The sequence below is a fragment of the Podarcis vaucheri genome, assembly GCF_965113315.1.
Source record: "Podarcis vaucheri genome assembly, chromosome: 8".
Lineage (NCBI taxonomy): Eukaryota > Metazoa > Chordata > Lepidosauria > Squamata > Lacertidae > Podarcis > Podarcis vaucheri.
In genome coordinates this window covers 68,739,750-68,761,564 of record NC_138766.1, presented here as the reverse complement: position 1 = coordinate 68,761,564, position 21,815 = coordinate 68,739,750, and the positions used below count along the sequence as shown (strand labels likewise).

Genomic DNA, 21,815 nt, shown 5'->3' with positions numbered 1-21,815 from the left:
GGGCCACTCCCACTCTCAACGTGATTGGCTGTCTAAAATTCTGAGCTTCAAATCGTAACTCAGAGCTTAGGAACCAATGCCAGTAGCCCAAATCCTGATAATGCTACGTGATTGGATATCGTGTATCGAATCAGAATCCTCAGTCCAGACTTGAGCTCATGCGAACACAGACCATGGAATACGTCACAGTGTCCACCTTTGCCGCTCTCAGGAATAGGACAGGAAGATAGTGATAATAGCAGTGAATAGGTTTGAAGGCTGCTATATTAAATAATGAAGGGAAAAAAAGAAATGAGAAGTGTGAAAGATACGACTTTCAAATGAGAAGAGCTAAACACAGCGGTCTGGCTCTGTTTGGAACATGGCTATTGTTGCTTCTAGACACCATTGCCATATCTGCTTGCCAGGGCTCACTGGCAGAGGCAAATCCTTATCAGGAGCTGCAGCTTTTATAAGCCACTGGGAGCTCCTTGGAAGATGTACTAGGTATATTCATTGATGTATTTCTTTAAAAAAATCCCTGCTTAGAAAATGACTCTCAGGAAACAGCTACTTGTGATCTGGCAGGAAGAGAATAATATACTGTAGTTTGGGGTTACGAATAGTAGCAGTCTGGTGTCAGAAGTTACGGGCGTGTGGTTGTAACTAGGAGACCAAAATATTTTCCTTCCTGTCTGAAACAGGGTCGGTCTACAAGTGGTGGCATTTTTGAGGGCATTATCTCCAGTTTGATTGCAAGGGTAGATTACCCTCTCTGGGCCATGTCTGCGGTAAGCTTGTTTTTTTTACTTTTGTGATCTTGACAAGAGTCGTTTAAAATGAATCAGGCGGTGTTTCCAAAGCGTTTGCCGTTATGGGAGTGATGTTATCTTCTCCAACTTTTGCTTTAAACTAACAAGATTGCCCAAAGCTTAAAGCTTGTGATTTGCCTCAAAATCAGATCAGTTCTGAGCTCCTTTGCTTTAGAAAAATTGCAAAATATATCAGGTGGTTATGTTAGTAAGCTTAACAATGCCTTTGGTCTCCTTCACACATTAATACCTTGGCCATGTGGAATTGATAGCTCAGCACAGCACATTCAGCCCACCTCTCTTTCGGTGTCCTCTGTCTTATGCAAGATAAAATACTGTACTACACACTCTCTGAGCCAGACAGGAGGCTGACATACCAGATGAACTTTTACTCTTGTAAATCATTTTTAATAAGCTTATAAAACCTTTGGTTTCCCCATCTGAGATGGCACTAGGAGAACTCTATAGGGGAATTTTTATTATTATTCACGAGGCCCGAGTCTTGGGATCTGTTTCTTTCTTTTGTTGCTATGCATTTCTGAGATCAATTGACTCATTACTCAAGAGAGTGGGCTGTGTGTGCGTCTCTTGCTATGCGCAATTGTTGCTCTTGCTGTTCTTTGCTGTGCCACTCATTCCTGGCTCCTTTGGCGTAACTGAGTGGGAACGAAGCCAAGAGAGCTGGAGCTGCTGGCATTTATTGATCGCGTCCTTCATTAAAGTACTGGCTGTGTTCACCCCTTGTTCGGGAAAAGTGGTTCCTGGATTTCATGATGTATATGTGGGATTCTAACAAGATCCTTGTGAATTCTACCAATGGACAAAATAACATTTTAAACAAAGGGACCCAATAGTCTGCCAGCCAGCAATCAAAATTCTGGAACCGTTCTTTAGAACGTTTGTGTTCTACAAGTGGGGCTTGTAACAAAATGTTGCAGCATGAAGTGCTCCTGTTAAGTGTTCCAGCCAATCAGGCATGTATTCTTCCAGGTTATTTCATTCTATTCCATTCCATTCTACTTAGTTTTATGCCCATCTATTGCCCTCCGTACCTGCACATCAGCTAGTGAGCATTCCATAAATGATGATAATGGTGATAATTTACTTGGAGATTCTGTCTACATGTAAAGCAGACCGTCTGTCACTGAGCTACAACTCCCACTTTAACAGTCGTGGCTTCCTCCTAGGAATCCTAGGAGTTGTATTTTGTCACATACCTACAGTTCCCAGCACCCTTAACAAAACAGCTCCCAGGCTTCTTTGAGGGAAGCCGTGACTGTTAAAGTAGTATAATAGTGCTTTAAATGCGCAGATACAACATGCACGATCGCCTCGGCTTTTCTGATGAAAAGGGCAGGTTGCACTTCTTCTGAAGACTAGAAAGTGGGTCCACTTAAACGATAGCCAAAGAAACACAAACTCCAGATCAAGGTATTCCAACCACCCAGTCAGCCATGTGGTCTGCAGGCAATGGAGCAACCAACCGCCTGCAAAGCTGGAAGTGACGCCGACTGCACGGTCAGCCAAAGAACCCAGTGTACTTTCAGTAACATCCCATCTTAGCACTGTCTCCAAGCACGGCAGAAACAAATCAGCTGCCGAGGGATTTTCGAAAGCAAATGAACAGCACTGTTTAAACAAAGCAAGTGGGTCTGCAGCAAACCTATATTTGCAATAAGTAAAATGATGCCATTTTAATCAAATGAACATTTCAAAATCAGGGTGATAGAGTTGTGGCCTGTTTGTTGTGCCTGCCAATATACAGCTGTGGAGACCATTTGGGATACGGAACTAGGAAACTGATGTTCAGATTTACCGTATTTTTCGCTCTATTAGACGCACCAGACCACAAGACGCACCTAGTTTTTGGAGGAGGAAAACAAGAAAAAAATATATTCTGAATCTCAGAAGCCAGAACAGCAAGAGGGATCGCTACGCAGTGAAAGCAGCAATCCCTCTTGCTGTTCTGGCTTCTGGGATAGCTGCGCAGCCTGCATTCGCTCCATAAGACGCACAAACATTTCCCCTTACATTTTAGGAGGGAAAAAGTGAGTCTTATAGAGCAAAAAATACGGTAACTTTTCCTTGCTGTCTGCAAGCATTTGTCTCCAGCACATCTGTTCTTTGTGGTTTGAATTGCTTTAATTGCTCCTCAGGTGTCAGGTGAATGCACTGTCTTTTCTCCCCAATGCCATTTGGGCTAGGTGCTTAACAATGCAATCCTATGCATGTGTTCTCAGAAGTAAGTCCCACTCAGGTGGTGTTTATAGGATTGCAGCCTTAGTTGCTTTTAACTCTCTCAGTAAATTGGCATGACAAAGTTACATAAGTTTCATGTCAGATTATGGCTTCCCCCAAGGAATCCTGGGAACTGTAGTTTGATGAGGGTGCTAGGAATACCTGACTAGAGATCCCAAGCCCTGCTCATAAAGTAACAGGGAATGGTTTAAACCCATGGTGTACATATACCCTCAATTAAGGACCTTCCAGATTGATTCCCACCCACCCAGAAATAGTGACAAACATATAGTGGCAAATGAAGGTTGTGGAATTAAAGTTGGTTGGGTGTTCTTGCCCACCGGACCCACTCACACCCACCCTCCCCCCAAATTGGACTTTTTGCTATAAAGGAAGTGATAGAGAAATGCTTTAGAAAGTTTGGGATAACAACTACTTGACATTGCATTGTATAGGCTACCTGTCAACAAATCAGAATGCAGGCCAAATAAAGAGCCGCTACTGTCAAATCTCCCTGCAAACTTTGTGTAAACAAATCAGGATGAATGCTTATTAAACAGGTTGTCTGGATGCTACCTTGGTAGCATTTTCCTTTGTAACTTGGGGGCACCAATGCTGGTAAAAAATGGGATATTCTGCGCAATTTATTCCCTTGTTGAAGGAGGAGGTTGCATTCTTATATTCATCTAAGGGGGAAAGACTAAAATAACATTGTAGAAAAAGAGTAATTTTCAATCTAGCATGGCCTTTAGGTCAGTTAAGACGTTTGCGACATTCCTGTGTTAATGCGTCCAAAGTGATTTTTGAGAATCGGTGGTATCACCAGCATTTTAGAGCAGAGCAAGAAGGAATTTATGGATGTCTTTCTCCCACTTTTTTTTGCTTTGCTCTTGTGAAAAAGGTTCTGTACTTGCACCACCGGCATTATGTGCACATACAGAATAAGTGACTGTATGCCTGCAAATAAATTGTTTCGTTAGCAATAGTAACTCTCTTTCTCTCTCTCTTCTGCATGCCTGTTTCCGTCCAGCTGGGGGCTGGCTGTCGGGCGGACAGGCCAACGACGTCACGGAAAAGCCCTGTCTCTGATCAGATGGGCTTAATATAAACCAGGTTTGCTGAGAAAGAATTAGAGAGGCAGCCCTTGGACAGAAGAAGGATTTCCAGTGGGAGAGTGGATCGGTGTTCAACACTCTCCTGAGAACTAGGGAGTGAGATTAACGGAGTCGCCTGTGGTTGGAACAGAGAGTAAAAACAGCAACAAGGTAGTGTTGACTTTAATGAGCATTGATTCGAATGCATTGCTTTAGCACTGCTGGCATGTGAGTAGATAGACAAAAATTGTGCAAGTTGAAAGAGTGTTCAGAATTTGCGTCAGACCAAACTTTATTTCTTTGTTAGACTATTAAAGTAACAGCATAGCTGCACATTGCAACGATACTGCTCTAAATGCATCAAAGGAAAGGAAAGGCATCTTATTCTGTCCCTTTTTAGAGAGCACAGTGTTAACTAGAGCCACAAAATAGTAGTAAATGTGTTCATATGTCACATCTACAGAGATGAGCTTGATATCTGTTCACTATCATCTTTGGCTGAAAAAGTTGAAGTGACTAGTCAGTAAGGGAGAAAAGGAATAGTCTAAATTTGCATTGGATGCTGTTTCTCTTTCTGACCAGCATTCCTTTGCATCTCTCAACCCAAACAACAGGCAAGGCCAAATATAATAACTTTGCAGGTTGCTGCAAAATTTATGAAAATGTGTGCACCTGAAATGTCATGGAGTGGAGTTTCCTTCTTTGCTGCATATTTATGTTTTTAAATTGTTTGGAAGCCTCCTGAGGAAGTTCTCACGGAGCTTGTCTGAATGGCAAAACAAATGCATTGCTTGAAAAAGAGTTGAACTTGTGAATGCTTCTGCATCTGAATTTTGGAAATGGCCTTCAACAGTCTTTTGGGCAAGTGCTCTGTTTGTTAGCTGGAGAGAAGTGATGTGAACTGAGAAAACTCAAGCATAAGCTTGAATAAGCAAAATGTCTAACTTAGCTGTCATGTTGGGAACTGGAGAGCATCAAAGCAACTTTCCTAAAAATGGTAGCTGCAAATGAGAGTGGCCATCAGGAATTAACTCGCTGCACTGTACCGCCCACCAACACTCAACAGTCCTTCCTGCAAAGTGTAATTAAAAGCCATCTTTAGACAAGGGGAGAGCACCCAGTTCACTGCTCCAGAGATGAATTAGGGGCTCCCCAGTTTGACTGGACTTCTTGGTCAGGAAACTATGGTTACTTATTTGTAGTGTTTCCTCCTCCTAACTGACCCTTTAAGGGGCAGAAAAAAGGAATGTAGGTATTTAGGAAAACTGAAGCAGGGGGGAGACCCAATGATGTAACTAACACCCTAGCCTCTGACACATCTATGAAGAAATAACCCTTTTGTATGGTGTAAAACCAAGTTTCTTGGTTGCTTTGGGTGCTTCCCCCCCAGATGCTGTAGTACCATGAGAGGTGACCAATGCACTGATTCAGAAGAGCATCAATCACACATGGACCACATGTCCACTTTTTAGATTGCTGCTAGTCCATATGAATGTGCAAGGTTTGCAAAGGGGCAGAGTGCTGTTGTCCTGTGCAAACAGCAAAAAGATCTCAGAATAAGAAATAATCTCAAGAGGTACTTCCTATTATCATCACTCCTAGCAGCACCATTGACACTTCCAGGTGCCAAGTATTTGCAGATCTCAAGAACTCACCTGTTCAGATATGGGACAGAGAAATTCAACGGTACATATAACACTTGTGATTTTACTGTTGTTGTTTTTTTAACCAGGGCTGGGGAAAGCCATGACTCTGAACAATGTCACGATGCGTCACAGCAGCAACACCTTACAATCGCAGCAGCAACGCTGGAGCATCCCAGCGGACGGGAGAAACCTGGTGGTCCAGAAAGACCCCCACGAGTGCAACCGACACAAAAGGTACACCGCCAACCCCGAAGAGTATTACCGAAGAAGCTGGTCGTCGGAGTCTTCTGACTCTGTCATCTCCTCTGAGTCAGGAAACACCTACTACCGAGTGGTACTCATCGGAGAGCAAGGAGTTGGCAAGACAACCATTGCCAACATCTTTGCAGGTGTGCACGACAGCATGGACAGTGACTGCGAGGTGCTCGGAGGTAAGTCATTACATTCCACGCTGCAGAGGTTTATTTAAAGCCTCTTGTGTAAGCGGCGATTAGCTCTGAGAACTTGGAGCTCCTGATATTGAGGCCGTGATTCCCTTGGCTCTTCGCCTCCAAGACGATTTTGGCACGTTGGATGCCCAGTGATGTAGGGTGGAGATTACGGTGGAGATGGTGGGAGGAGATTCTCTGTTGTCAGTGCTTTAAATCTGGCCAAGTGCACATGAAGCTGAGTGGGGAACCTTTTCCCCACGGAAGGGCTGCTTCTGCTTCTGGGCAGCTTCCCATGGGCCACAATGGGACTGGTGGGTGGGGCACCAGAGACAAAAATGGGAGGAGGAACCCTTTTATTCAGTAGTAGGCTGATTTCTGCACACAGACCTCTCTGTCCAACCATCCAGGCAAGAAGCAAGCCACTATCAGAACTCAAAGAGACAGGGAATACACCCAAGGAAGGTGCAAAGCAGATTTTGAGAGGGGTGGCCTGGAGGGATGGGGGTGGGCAGGGAGAGTTTGAAGGGCCAGATAGAGACACTTGAAGGACTTCATTGGCCCCTGTTCCTGAGGTTCCCCCCTGTCTGCATAAAGGAAGGAGATAGGGTTTATTGCACCGCACCAGAAATCAAATCTTCCACATATTTGTTTATTTTTAAAACAAAAAATCCTGTCCTTTCCAGAAGATACTCAGGACAGCTTCTTCCAATAGTGGTGGCTGTGGAGTCCATTTATCACTGGGCCTTTGGTTGTGCGAGTGCTCCCTGCTTCGAATCAGTGTGTGCCTTCTTCTCAAATATTCTCAATTACAAACCAGACTGACTTAAGTGACCATTGACTTTAACAAAGTTTACAAGTTCACAAGCTACAGATTAGACTGATATGCAAAGTAGGATCGTCACATACAGAAACACAACAGCTGCGAGCTTAAGAAATGTCTTCTTAGGGCAGAAGTAAAGTTCCTATAAGTCACAGTTGATCTGACAAGAAATAAGGAAGAAAGAGGAAAGGAGAAAATAAACGTAGCTTTACAAGATTAGTACTGGTCTTGATCTAAATAAACAACCCTGAAGTTCAAGAGACTAACAATGGAATCCTATAGCTTTCATCTCGGATTCCCAGCTTGCAACATGGAACCCACTCTCACATTTTCATTTTCTGAGTTGTTTTCAACTAAATATTATTCAGAGTAGACCCACTGAAATGAATACACCTAACTTAGTCATGTTCATTACTTTCACTGGGTCTGCAAAACTTGACTACAGTACTGCTCTTCAGGGTGGAATTAGACGTGGCACTGTTTAGGGAAGTTTTTAATATTTAATGCTGTACAGTATTGTTTATAACACTAGATTGGGAGCCGCCCAGAGTGGCTGGGGAAACTCAGCCAGATGGGTGGGGCATAAATAATAAATTATTATTATTATTATTATTATTATTATTATTATTATTATTAACATTTCACCTGCACAAGCATCGCAGCTTGCTACGTGGAATGATTCCCCGCTCTCCTCCCTCCTGCACCTTGTGCTGGGGGCTCTCTGAATGCCCCCCCCAAGCCAATATCGCAGGGGGAGGAGTGGAGGCAAAAAACAGCAGTCCTTGCACAGGGGTTCTGCTGATGGGGCAGGCGTTAGGTGAGTCCCACCCTTTATTATCCCTGGACAGTGCTAATAACACACATGATTAATCCCAAAATGTTGAACTCAAAGAGCATTTAGTAGTAATGATATTCGTAGTAGCAGGCATTTGGGAGCAATGATATAGCATTGCTAGGAACTCATAGGGAGTTTCTTTTTATCGTCTCTCTATTAGTCAGCAGCGATTGGCAGGGTGCCGCTGTGGGCTTTGTTATGTACTGAAGTTTTCACCCTGGGCAAGCAGGGGAATACTGAAGATAGCTTTCACTCAGGTCCACATATGCAAATAAGGGAATGAAAGTGACGTTCAGTGATTGGATAGTTACAGAAAGTGGTTACTGTTGCGTTGTAGTGGAGCTCTATGTAAGCAGGCTGACTGAACCCTGGCCTGTGAATAAACAAGAGCTGTTTGAAGAATCACTGTGTTGTCTGATATGTTCACCCACAACTTAACAGGCTTCGTGGCCACTTTCCTTTCTATTGCCTTCTTTCACATCCCTCTCTATTGCCACTTGTCTGCCTGCTGTCTTTTCCTCTCTGCTCACTCTTCTCCTCACCTTCCCTTCACCTCCTCAGGCCTCTTTCAGGCTTTTCTTTCCCCTCCCCCTCTTCTACTTTATTTCACCTGATGCTGTTGCCTTTCTTAGAGGAGCATAGTGGGGGAACCTCAGACCTGGTTCTCCAAGCCTCTCTGTTTGCCCTCAGGCCACCCCCCCCAAATGCATTCTGAACTAGCTGATCTTTTCACTCTCTTTGAGCATTTTTGCCTGGCTGGAATTGGTCCCTGAACTCTTAACAACACTCTCGCTGTTGCTTCTCTGGATGGAGGATAGAGGTGGCTGGTGTGTGTGTGTGTGTGTGTGTGTGTGTGTGTGTAAAATGTAGCCCACTGCACAAAGGTGAAATTTACATTCATTGCACCATCTGCAAGAGGCAGATGAGCCACATTAGTGACCAAACACTTGCTTAAATAATTTTATTTTGCCTGCTGGACTTGGTTCAATTAATTGCCACTGAGATTCTGCCTTTCAACAAGGCTTGTGTGGCATCATATTTATACAGTGGTACCTCGAGTTAAGTACTTAATTCGTTCCGGAGGTCCGTTCTTAACCTGAAACTGTTCTTAACCTGAAGCACCACTTTAGCTAATGGGGCCTCCTGCTGCTGCACGATTTCTGTTCTCACACTGAAGCAGAGTTCTTAACCTGAGGTAATATTTCTGGGTTAGCGGAGTCTGTAACCTGAAGCGTATGTAACTGTTATGTACTGAAGTTCTCACCCCAGGCCAGCAGGGGGATACTGTAGATAGTTTTCACTCAGGTCCACATATGCAAATAAGGGATTGAAAGTGACGTTCAGTGATTGGATAGTTACAGAAAATGGTTACTGTTGTGTTGTAGTGGAGCTCTATATAAGCAGGCTGGCTGAACCCTTCAGTTCAGTTCTGTTCTGGCCTGTGAATAAACAAGAGCTGTTTGAAGAATCGCTGTGTCGTCTGATATGTTCACCCACAACTTAACAGTAACCTGAAGCATATGTAATCCGAGGTACCACTGTATACATAATAAAGAAACAAGAGAACATTACAAACACATCGGCTCCAGCGAGCGGACTGTTCCCATGAAGCATTGGCAGGGTTTGCTGCTGCTTTCACTGACAAGCTAACAGGAGATAAAGGCTGGAAATCCTCTTGTACGAGTCACACCACAGTGAGAGAGCTTGGTTGCTCTTTGCCAAAGGCTTTCCCCAGCAGGTCTTACTGTGTGATTAAAAGGAGAGCCTCGGATATTAGCTATTCCTTGAGCTAATAGGCATTGGGCTGCTTTTGTTTACTATGAGGCAGGGGGGAAGACTGAAAGGGGAAGATGGAGAGATACACACACAACACCAGGAAGGTGATTCTCCATTTTGTGGTGGTATTGTGAAGGATTTACTGGGTGCATTCTGTTGCCCTCATATATATTAATTCCAGTCTTCAGTGGTAGAGGGTTCTAGCTCAGTGCTAGAGCATCTGCCTTCCGTGCAGAAGGTCACAAGTTCAATCCCCGGCATCTCCAGTTAGGTCTAGGAGATACTCTTTCCTGAAGCCCTAGAGAGCCACTGCCCATCAGTGTAGGCCATATGGAGCAAGGTGGACCCATAATATAATAATAATATTTTTAAAATTTATTTATACCCTGCCCCAGCCTCTCTAGGTGGATTCCAATGCATATAAAAACATCAGCCGTTAATAGTAGCAATCTGATCCAATATAAAAAGTCACAATAACTTTAAAGTAAGCAACATATCAAAGAAACATTCAACAATCCATCAGAATCTAATAGCAAACAGCAAAATTAAACACCGGCAAATAATAATTAAACAGTTTGCACTTATCAACCACAATAAAAAATTACTAATCTATATTAAATTAAAAAAAACCCCAGCAAATCACAATGCATAAAATACCACCAAACATTCTAAACCATGTAAAATGATCAAATTGAGAAACAAGGCACACAACTGATGTGATCTGACTCAGTATAAGATAGCTTCCTATGTTCCCAGACTATTGTTGCTTACATAACCAAAACTCAAGAGGGTCTCATCAGCAGCTTGAAGGAAGGTGGACAGAAATGGGGGAAAAAATTGTGATGGACTCCTAGGGGGTGAGGGGAACATGAAAACAGTCTAATGCTCAGTGGCCATTGAGTACCAACACTGGTTGCGTACACACCATGCATTTAAAATACACAACTGCCCCCAAAGTTTCCTGGGAACTGTAGTTTGTTAAGGGGACTTGGAATCAGCACCCGTAGCAAACTGCAGTTCCCAGGATTCTTTGGGGATGCCATGGCTGTTTTGATGCCATTTTAAATATACGGTGCAGATGGGGCCCCAACCTTCGAAAGGAAAAAAATGAAGAGAAAGGAATTAAGATTGCAGAGATGGGGGCAGGGAATCAATTTATCATATTGTCTGGGGAGCTTCTATAGACCAACCCTGGGGCCTCTTAAATTCTCTGAATTATAGGATGGCTTTAGTACATAATCCTTCTCCTAAAGATAGTCAGCCATGGATCACAGATGAAAGAAACTTGCAGGAAATACATTGCTGTGTCTGGCGTTTTCGCACATTCATCATATTTAGCAAGAAGCACTAATATAAGGAAGAGTTATTGCTGATTGAACATCCTACATGGGAACTGCTTGTCTCTTTTTGAAAAAAAAAAAAGAAAGGACAGTGTCCCTTTGCTTTCCACACACTTTTGCCCCAGGCGAAAGCTGTGCGCAGCGGCAATGCCTGTTCACCCATAAACTGAGTGAAAACAAATATTTTCCATTACTAAGCCTAGCTGGAGCCTTTGCGTCTGTCTGAAGCTCCCATGGGGTCAAACGTTCAGTATTTGGCTTATTTCTTCCAGTGGGTCTTCTTCTTCCTGCTCTTATTACTCTCCTTCGGATAAAGATAACTTCAGAAGAGTGAATGTAATCGTTTGTCTTACCAGCTTCATGTTGTCTACAAAGGAAATTATATGTCCATGTAGCTCATGGAAACTATAAGATCTTTGCCAGAAATTGTTATTTTAATGACAAATTGTTGGAAGATTTGCATCAGAACTGAAAGAACTATATACACCTCCCCCCCCCCAGCTATTTGCAAGTCTTAGAAGATGCAGTAGAAGGAACAAAGTAAATAAAAACATATTTGGTCAGCAGTACTGCATTGTCGGTATAAATAGAATCACAGATTTGGTAAAAACCTTAAAGGTCTAGTCCACCCCCCTGCTGATGCAGGAAATCTACTGCTAGAGCGCCCCTGGATTGCTATCCACACAGAAGCTGCAAAGCAATGGATTTTTATCTGACCTTATACGAAGGCTGCATTTAGTTCCCAGATGGAAACAAAAAAATCCTGATATATTTTTCATCATTGCAATAGAATCACAGGAGATCCAAAATAATAACTTGTTGTCAGAACAAAATTATGTTGGCTCAAAAACATCTCAGCTGTTGAGTTTCAGAGAATGCTTTCCATTAGGTTGTGTGGACAGGTATGGTTTGTCTGATGAAGAGTTCTCTGCAACCCCAAAGCCTGCACACTCTTACACCAGTTTAATTTGTTTTATTAATACTGTAATGAATGATGCCTTTGTTTTGGGATCAATATGATAACTGTTGTCAACTATCATACAGTTGTAGTATTGCTGGGAGATCCTAAATAGGAATCTTCTTTATAACAGCCTATGACATTTCCAACAGCTTTCTCTCCAGCTTTCAAGAACATTTTTTTAAAAAATGACACTGTGTTGTTTTTCTTCTAGAAGATACCTATGAACGAACCTTGCTGGTAGATGGTGAAAGCGCAACTATCATACTAATTGACATGTGGGAGAACAAGGTAGGATGAAATATTCATTTTGCCATGCTGAATTTTTCAAACATTGCTTTGGAAATTTGACTGTAAGGGATCTTAAAAAACAAACAAACATCCAAATGTTAAGCATTGTAAGGCAAAGAGATGAATCATATTCAATAGGTTTGTTCTCTATCTTTATTTCATTTTAAGCTTATAAATTCAACAGCTGCTATGCTTGGGAATATATTATGATTACTATCATCATCATCATCATTTCTATACTGCTTTAATTCTTTAAGGAAAAAATCTCAAAGCAATTTACAGCCTACATGAAAACATCAAATAACACAATCCAGAATAAAACATTACAGAAGAAAGTCAACTATAAAGTGTATATTCAAAGCAGCATAATTAACAGGAAACTAAAACATTATCTTAAAGATTTCAAAATTAAAATCTAATCTAAAACTAAAACATTCTCTTAAAAGATTTCAAAATAAAACATTACAAAGGAGGTCAATTACAGAATGAACATTTAATGCAGCAAAAAACAAAACCCAAACCTATTTGAAACATTTCAAAAGAAAACATTACTAAAGGAAGTCAAATATAATGCACATATAATTATCAAGAAACTTAAATATTCTCATAAGCATAGAACATCTCTGCTGCTGTTGCTACCAATCCTGCCAATGGTGGCGGCAGCTCAGGCTCAATGACTTGCGTCTGCACTATGAGACAGCCAAGATGATCTCTGGCCTCTTCAGCAACCTCAGTTTTTGTAGCTGGAGTCAGTCAGCCAGGTGGGAAAAGGCCTGCAAGGCAGGGAGCAGGTTTTCCAAGACTCACAGCCAAGATGTTCTCCAATATTGAGAAGCAATACTTGAAAAAGTTTCAAGGGGCCTTTATGATGATTAGAAGTCTCTGAGATGAGCTCTTGAATAACAGCAGCTGGTGGGCTGGATCAATCATATTTGCCTGGTGCTCCCATGTGAACCTAGCTTGCCTTAGGGATCAGCCTCAGAGTCCCATCAGTCTGTTCCATCCATATATGAGATCAGGTGGATGGTGGAAAAGAGACAGGGCCTTTTTGGTGGTGGTATAAGGACTATGGAACGTTCTCTTGGGGAGATTAGCCAGGCTCCCTCTCTTCTTATATTTAATAGTAAACTGACATTGTTGTTCAATGGTAGCTTTCAGTAACCTGCATTTAATGATGTGTTCTTTATCACATTTTAGTACCGTTGATATCTAAATAAGTCATACCGAGTGCACACCTATTGAATAGGTCCCCCTTGTCCTCTCTTTTACGGTTGTTTTCTTTAACTGAGCAACATTTTACTGTTCTTTTATTATATTGCAATTTTGTGGAGCATTGCTTTGTTCTTATTTGTTTTATTGCAATGCAGTCATTTCTGTTTTAATAGAAAAATGGTATACAGCATAACTGATAAACAACTCAACTAAAGGTTGAGTTCCACGGGGCCACTGTTTGTGGGCATTTGAACTAACCACCACTGAAGTGTTACATACTTCATCCACTTCTGCAAATCTGGTCTTTCAAAGATCTAATCTTGCACAGGGTGGCAATTCCACACCATCAGCTGGCACTTGTGGGGTTTTTTAAGGGGGTGGCACATTCCTAAAGGTTGCCTGAACTGGCCATAAATTTACTTAAATCTAAGGACTCTCTTAATGGGTCTGTGACCTGTAACTTAAATCTCAATGAAGACATAATGCACTTTTTTTTCTGGCAGCCATGCATTGCTAGAACTTAATAGGCGTTGTTAACGGTGCACTTACAGAAATAGTGGCAGTGGTGGAGGAAAGATTCATGACCTAGGTTTTAATAATAATAATAATAATAATAATAATAGTAATAATAATAGTAATAATTTAATTTATGTCCTGCCCATCTTGCTGGGTTTCCCCAGCCACTCTGGGCGGCTTACAACATATATACAAACACAACAAAACATCAAACATTAAAAACCAGAATATCCTATATGAACAACAAACAAACCAATAAACCAATCATCTCCATAAACAGGCAGCACCAGTTTTTCAGGCCGTGACTGATGCAGTACTATTTGGTGACTATTCTTTCATTGTGTAGAAAAAGCAGACATTACTACACATACACACCGTCGGGACCTGCTTTATACTGAGTCATATGATAAACCACATGATAACCATTGATTTATTTAGCTCAGTATTAGCAGTGACTTTCCAGGGAGTCAACCGAACATCTTAACTAGCCTTGCCTGGAGATGTGCGAGATTGCACATGAGATTTTCTGCATGCAAGGCAGAAGTTCAACTACTGAGCAATGGCCTTTTGCAAACGTACCCCATGGACACCCATTTACTTCTGTTGCAACTTTCGATGGATTACCGTTGTAAACTGCTTTGAGAGACGAGCAGAGTATAAATATAATAAATAAATACAATAAACCAAGAAGATAGCAGAGAAGATGTACATTCTGAATTTCTCCTTCTACCCAACCCAGGTGCCATGCCTTCCTTTGCATCTGGTCTCCCCATGAGGTGCAAAGTGTTTTTCGCTATATCTCTGCATAAACACATCCAGCTACTGTATGTTTGGAAGCAGAGAAAAGGGAGCAAGAAATGATTTTTTAAGAAAGCCTTGATGTTGAGATTCCATTTTGTTAGTTCCCTTCTCTCTCCTTGATTTCAAAGGGAAGCAAATTGGGGTTTTTTAACCAGTTCCTATAAAAATGCAAAGCATTTTCACACATTACATATAATGTAATGTGTGGTGTAGTGGTTAAGAGCGGTGGACTCGTAATCTGGTGAACCGGGTTTGATTCGCCGCTCCTCCACATGCAGCTGCTGGGTGACCTTGGGCTAGTCACACTTCTCTGAAGTCTCTCAGCCTCACTCACCTCACATAGTGTTTGTTGTGGGGGAGGAAGGGAAAGGAGATTGTTAGCCGCTTTGAGACTCCTTAGGGTAGTGATAAAGCAGGATATCAAATCCAAACTCCTCCTCCTCTTCTTCTTCTTCTTCTTCTTCTTCTTCTTCTTCTTCTTCTTCTTAGTATAATATTATATGCACCCCATGTTTCCTAAAGTAACAGCACATAAACACACCCAACAGTACATATAACATATAAAATACTTATGTATTAATACTTATAAACTTATGCTGCAACAATATAGTAGTACAGAGGATTTTACTTTTTTATACATGTTCAGTGTATAAATATATGGAGGGTTTGCATCTCATTTTGCATCTAATTAGTCAATTGTGTTTTGACAAATGCGATAGACATAAGTGGGCACTTGGTGCTGCAAGAGACACTCTGATGGTTTGAAATGGATCCCTCCTCCATCTCTCAAAGGATATATTGAAGGTCAAGCGCAGAATTTAGACGCAGGCTTCAGCCACAAGCTAACCAATGACCACATAATGCAGCACTCATTCTGTAACCCTGAGCTACATACCAAAAGTAATGAAAACATGTGGTGGCAATATTTTGTTTGTTTCCTGTCGAGACACAGGTTTTCCAGTTAAGACACCCAGTATTTGTTGACCTGCAATACAATTTATTATTATTATTATTATTATTATTATTATTATTATTATTATTATTATTATTTAAACAGGGTGAAAACGGATGGCTCCAAGATCACTGCATGCAAGTTGGGGATGCATATTTGATTGTCTATTCCATCACGGACCGTGCAAGCTTTGAGAGAGCATCCGAGCTCAGGATACAGCTCCGCAGGGCACGCCAGACAGAAGACATCCCCATTATTTTAGTGGGCAACAAAAGTGATCTCGTTAGGTGCCGGGAAGTCTCTGTTTCAGGTAGGAGCTACTAGATGTCAACTGTTAGTGCTGTTTGCTTTGCTTCTACGCTTTTGACACTAACCCTTCTAGGAGGGTTTGTAATCTTAGATATGTCTACGCTACAAACAACAACATGTTCAGCTGTGTCTTTCTCCTGAGAAACCTTGGAAAATTTCATTCTGCATGGGAAATAGGACAAGGGCAGAGCCACACTATATGTTTAGAACACACCCAACGCACACAGTTAAAACCCCTTGGATCCTGGGAACCACAGAGCTACAATTTGCAGTACCCTTAAGAAATGTACTGTGGTGCTGTGGTCTAAACCACTGAGCCTAGGGTTTGCTGATCAGAAGGTCGGCTGTTCGAATCCCCACAACGAGGTGAGCTCCCGTTGCTCAGTCCCTGCTCCTGCCCACCTAGCAGTTCAAAAGCACATTAAAGTGCAAGTAGATAAATAGGTACCACTCCAGTGGGAAGGTAAACGGCGTCTCTGTGCACTGCTCTGGTTCGCCAGAAGCAGATTAGTCATGCTGGCCACATGACCCGGAAGCTGTCTGTGGACAAACACCGGCTCCCTCGGCCCACAGAGCAAAATGAGCGCTGCAACCTCAGAGTCGTCCGTGACTGGACCTAACAGTTAGGGGGTACCTTTACCTTTACCTTTTAAGACATGATAGTTCTCATTATTCTTGGGGGGAAGTCTCCTGCTTTCAATGTGTGTTGGAGGTGCTTTAAATGTATGGTGTGGATCTTCTCAAATGTCAACAGTCTCACAAAACCTATAGCCATAAGGCAGGGATGGGAACCTGTGGCCCTTCAGATATTGATGGACTCCAGTGCCCATCAGCTCCAGCCAGCATAGTCAAGGATAATGGGAGTTGTAGTCCAGGAAGATTGGGAGGGCCACAGGTTCCCCATCCTTGCCCTAAAGGTTTCTTGGGGAAATTTCATGGCAGCTAACTGAATTAAGCCCTGTTCATAGGTACAACATAAATACTCTTGGGGTTGGACAATGAGCAAACACTGAAGCAGGGGTTGGAATATAATTATTACCAAAAATTAGCCATGGAATAGGCTGTCTAAGGCTGTTATAGAATCCCCATGATTGGAAGCTTTCACGAAAGTGGTGGAGACAGGCTGGGTGCCTGGGATTTTCTGTTGTTCATTCAGCTCTCTTCTTCAAAGGCAAAAGGCAAATCTCTAGCAAAATTTGAAATCTCAGAAGCCCAAAGTGTGGTGGCTGAAAAGGAGTTCCATTATTTAGATGGTGGAATTCAGTGCCACCATGGATGGCGGAAGCGGACAAGAAAAAAATATTTAAATTTGCTATATTTGCATAATTTATGCTTGGCTCTGAATTCAGCTTTTCCTGTCTTAGAATGTGAGTATGCTGGGGTAGAACTTTGATCACATTTAGCACAGCAACCAATGTAGCCCTGATTATATGATACGCCGTCTTAAGGCAAAGGATTGGAGTGGGTGATTCTCTGGGTTGTTGTCAACACCAGCTCTTGTTTTTATGAATCTACTCCAGCTCATTGGCTCTTTGTCCATTGTTTAAAATAATGTGCAGTCACCTGAGCTCTCCAGCTAGTACAATGACAAATCCCCTTCAAATGTTTTGCAGAGGGCAGGGCCTGTGCTGTTGTGTTCGACTGCAAGTTCATTGAGACCTCGGCGGCCGTCCAGCACAATGTGAAGGAGCTGTTTGAAGGCATTGTGCGTCAAGTGCGCCTCAGGAGAGACAGCAAAGAGAAGAACGAAAGGAGGCTGGCATATCAGAAGCGGAGGGAGAGCATCCCTAAGAAAGCCAGGCGATTCTGGGGCAAAATCGTAGCCAAGAAGAACAAGAACATGGCCTTCAAACTTAAGTCCAAGTCTTGCCACGATCTCTCTGTCCTTTAGGAACATTGGATCATCCGAGCATTTTCTTTCCTGGACCTTCTTCAGCTCTCTTCTGAACAATAAACCAATCTATATTAGATTGGTCAACAAGAAATGCAAATCTGACTTGGACTCACAGTTGTGATTATTCTGATGAAATGTGCCAGCAATAAGGACAGCCTAATGCATGCAAGGATGAAGAAATGCCATTTATACTTTCCAGTTTATAGTTTAAGTGTGTGAGTGTGTTTGGGTTGGGGCGGGACAGAACTTTTGTCTTATAAACAATAACATTCCAAACTTACAATGAGACGTGTCCAAGGGGGGGGGGGAATAAAACTGTTTCCCTTGTTGCCTTTTAGATAATAGTATAAGAAATCGGAAAGCATCGTTTATAAAACGGATGCCATCTTTTTGTTATTCTTTCTTACTAATTCTGTAAGCCAATGAAAAAGGGTTCCCACGAGATATGCCTTCTCCCTAATCAACCAGTTGACTTTCTTAAGTGCCCGCAGCTGAAAATCTTTGTTGGTTTGATATCATTTATCCCAATGAATAGAAAGATATCAACTGCAGTCAGATATTCAAGTGTTTGGTTAAATGGGAGCATTATTTACAGTGGGTTACATTGCCACAGAACACTATGGGAGATGAATGTGAATTTCACTAAATGGATACTTGTAGTTAGAATATTGGGGATATTAACTGCTAATGGCTGTAGCCCTAAAAACCACTTACCTAGGAGTAAGTCCCAGTGAGCTCAGTGAGGCTTACTACTGTGTAGGCACGTGCAGGGTTTCACGGTAACTGTATAGTCAGTGTTGAAGTGTTTCCTTGATGCATCTGGAACCATTCGATTCTCTTAAAAAACATAGGTATAGGAGAAAACTGTAATACAACTTTCTGTTGTGTTGTAACACAAAATTGTTTATATTGATAGAATAAGTAGGAAACATAAAACATAAAATCAAGTGCAAAATGCCAAGTTTTGGGAAAGAAAATCTCCTTTTCTAATAAACCACAAAGAGATTTTGTGCTGAAATCTCACGTTTGTATTATGCCATTGTAACTTTCTATTTATTGTCTTTCAGCTATTTGCATTTTTAATAGGTGAACTGTTAGGAGTGGGAGGGAAGGGGGAGACATAGTGTTGAAATGTATTTATTAAGTGATTTCTTAAGAAAAACGATTTTATTACTGTTTTCTATATGATGTCTTTTGGACTATTTACATGCCTTGTAATAAATCAATAAAAAGGTTTCATTGCCTTTGAACCTAGCAAGAAATCTCAAACTTGATTGAAGCTTAGCTCATGCATGAAAAGTTGCTGATAATGGGAAGAGAAATTTGATGGGTTCACATTTTGATGCAAAATGGCCTCATTCACAAATGGATGCATGAATTGAAAAATAGTTATCCTGTAAAAGTCACACTTCAGATTTTGTAATGCTGTTTCCCAATGAAAAAAATGCATTTAAAAAGTGCACAATGAGAAAAAGGGCATGCAAAAATGTATATATTAGTGAAAATAACATGAGCATATTAGGAAATGCATTATAAAATTGCATTTTATAGCGGACTGAAATTGGCTTCCATTGCTTATGTGTTACTTTTTGTTTCCCCTTAAACTTGCCCCACTAGCACAGCTAGGAGGCAAGGTAAAAGTAAAGGACCCCTGGAGGGTTAAGTCCAGTCAAAGGCGACTGTGGGGTAGTGGCACTCATCTTGTTTTCAGGCCGAGAGAGCTGGCATTTGTCCACAGACAGACAGCATGACTAAACCACTTCTGGTGCAACAGAACACTGTGTTGAGTACCAGACCACACAGAAACGCCATTTACTTTCTCGCTGCAGTGGTACCTATTTATCTACTTGCACTGACATGCTTTCGAACTGCTAGGTTGGCAGGAGCTGGGACACAGTAACGGGAGCTCATGCCATCACGGGGATTCGAACCGCCAGCCTTCCAATTGGCAAGCCCAAGAGGCTCAGTGGTTTAGACCACAGCGCCACCCACAGCTAGGAGGCATGCTAGACTGGATGGTTGCAGGCACTGCCACCTCTATTTTCCCCATTGCTTTTGGGACTTATCCCCCCCCACCTCCATGTAGCAAAGCTACATCGGGATCCAGAGGCAATATAGTTTTGCAGCATTAAATAATAATAATAATAATAATAATAATAATAATAATAATAATAATACATTTTATTTATACCCCACCCTCCCCAGCCAAGACCGGGCTCAGGGCAGCTAACTCCAGGGAGTTGAGAGAAACCAGTGCTCATATCAACCTTAGGAAAATGACAGCATGCCTCTTGAATTTGCACCTTAATCAATGAGTAAATATTGAGGTTGTGAGATATTGAGATTTGCTTTGCTAGGCAGCATTTATATTTTGCTTCGGAATGCAGTTTTAAGAAAGTGCTCATGATAACTGACTTCCAAGTGCTGGTGATATCTTAAGAATGGAGCGATGTGTGGTGGCTGTGGGAAGACCCGAATTCTCAGTGCAGGACACACCAAACTGCTGTACAGCAAGAGGTGGCCGGTGTTGATCAGGTTGCAGGTAAGAAGTGGTTCAGAGGCCATTCCTACTTCTTGTATGGGAATATACAGAGCTGTCCTATACTGAAGTCATTGGTCCATCTAGCCAGTACTACTGAATGGCAGCAGGTTTTCAGATACGAATCTCTCTCAGCCCTAGTTGGAAATGCATGTGATTCAAGCTGCAACCTTCTGCACGCAAAGCAGTTGATCTACCACTGAGCTGCAGAACTTTCCTTACAGCCATCCCTCTGAGCCACTTTTCTAATAACACACTTTGGAGACCGGAAATGCCCTTGGCGAGGTGAAAAACTGCTTGCAGGAGTGGCTCTATTTACGATACGATAATCTTTATTGTCATTGTCCCATACAGAACAACGAAATTGAAAAAAACCTACAAAAGACATTTAAAAACCAACAAGCCTGCTATCCCAGCTATGCCAACTTGGTTAGCCCCCTAAAAACTCTGATACCCCATTTTTAAATACAACATACTCCCATAGAGACTCCTTACACTGCATTTAAAACCAAAATTGCATTTGGATAGAAACTGTTTCTTAGGCAGCTAGTTCTAGTCTTTATAACCCTGTACCTTCTTCCAGAAGGCAGAAGCTGAAAGAGATCGTTTCCAGGATGCACTGTCTCTGCAGCTTTCTTATGGCACCTGGAAGCATAGATTTGATCCAAGGTGGGAAGAGTGCACCCAATTATTCTCTCCGCAGTCTTTACAACCCTGGACAGCATTGTTTCTCCCCTGACCGTGCAGCTCCCAAACCACGGACACAGACCATAAATTAATACACTCTCAACAGTACAATGGTAAAATGCCATCAACATGTCCTTTGAGAGATTGTTTTTCCGGAGGATTCTCAGAAAATATATTAATTTAGGCTATTATTCATTTTAATATTTATATGCTGCCTTTTGGGCAAAAGAAGAAGAAGAAGAGGAGTTTGGATTTGATATCCTGCTTTATCACTACCCGAAAGCGTCTCAAAGTGGCTAACAATCTCCTTTCCCTTCTTCCCCCACAACAAACACTCTGTGAGGTGAGTGGGGCTGAGAGACTTCAGAGAAGTGTGACTGGCCCAAGGTCACCCAGCAGCTGCGTGTGGAGGAGAGGAGACGCGAACCTGGTTCCCCAGATTACAAATCTACCGCTCTTAACCACTACACCACACTGGCTCCCCATTGCAATTAAAGCTTTTTCAATGCTAAAAACAATGGCTGTACGAAGTCTAGGTTGTAGTTCAAGGATGGGGAACTTCAGGTCCAGGAGCCAGAGTTTCCAGTCCTCTCTGTCTGGCCTGTGGGACTCTTACCAGGCCACACTCCTCACTAACCCTGGCAGGATGGAATGTGTCTTTGAACTCTGATAGGCTTCTGGCTTG

General features: G+C 42.1%; 1 protein-coding gene across 3 annotated transcripts; it reads left to right on the top strand.

The window, feature by feature from the left end:
* Window positions 1–513: 513 nt before the first annotated feature.
* GEM (GTP binding protein overexpressed in skeletal muscle) lies at window positions 514–18,656 on the top strand. 3 transcript variants are annotated; one of them, XM_082233688.1, is made up of 6 exons: window positions 514–770; window positions 4,060–4,294; window positions 5,856–6,200; window positions 12,147–12,220; window positions 15,807–16,011; window positions 17,624–18,656. In XM_082233688.1, exons 3-6 carry the CDS (start codon window positions 5,870–5,872, stop codon window positions 17,899–17,901), a joined length of 888 nt encoding a protein of 295 aa, XP_082089814.1. In that variant the 5' UTR covers window positions 514–770; window positions 4,060–4,294; window positions 5,856–5,869; the 3' UTR covers window positions 17,902–18,656. The 3 variants fall into 3 exon arrangements, with proteins under 3 accessions (XP_082089814.1, XP_082089815.1, XP_082089813.1); XM_082233687.1 differs by having other exon boundaries at window positions 577–770; window positions 12,144–12,220; XM_082233689.1 differs by lacking the exon at window positions 12,147–12,220 and having other exon boundaries at window positions 516–770.
* Window positions 18,657–21,815: the final 3,159 nt, after the last annotated feature.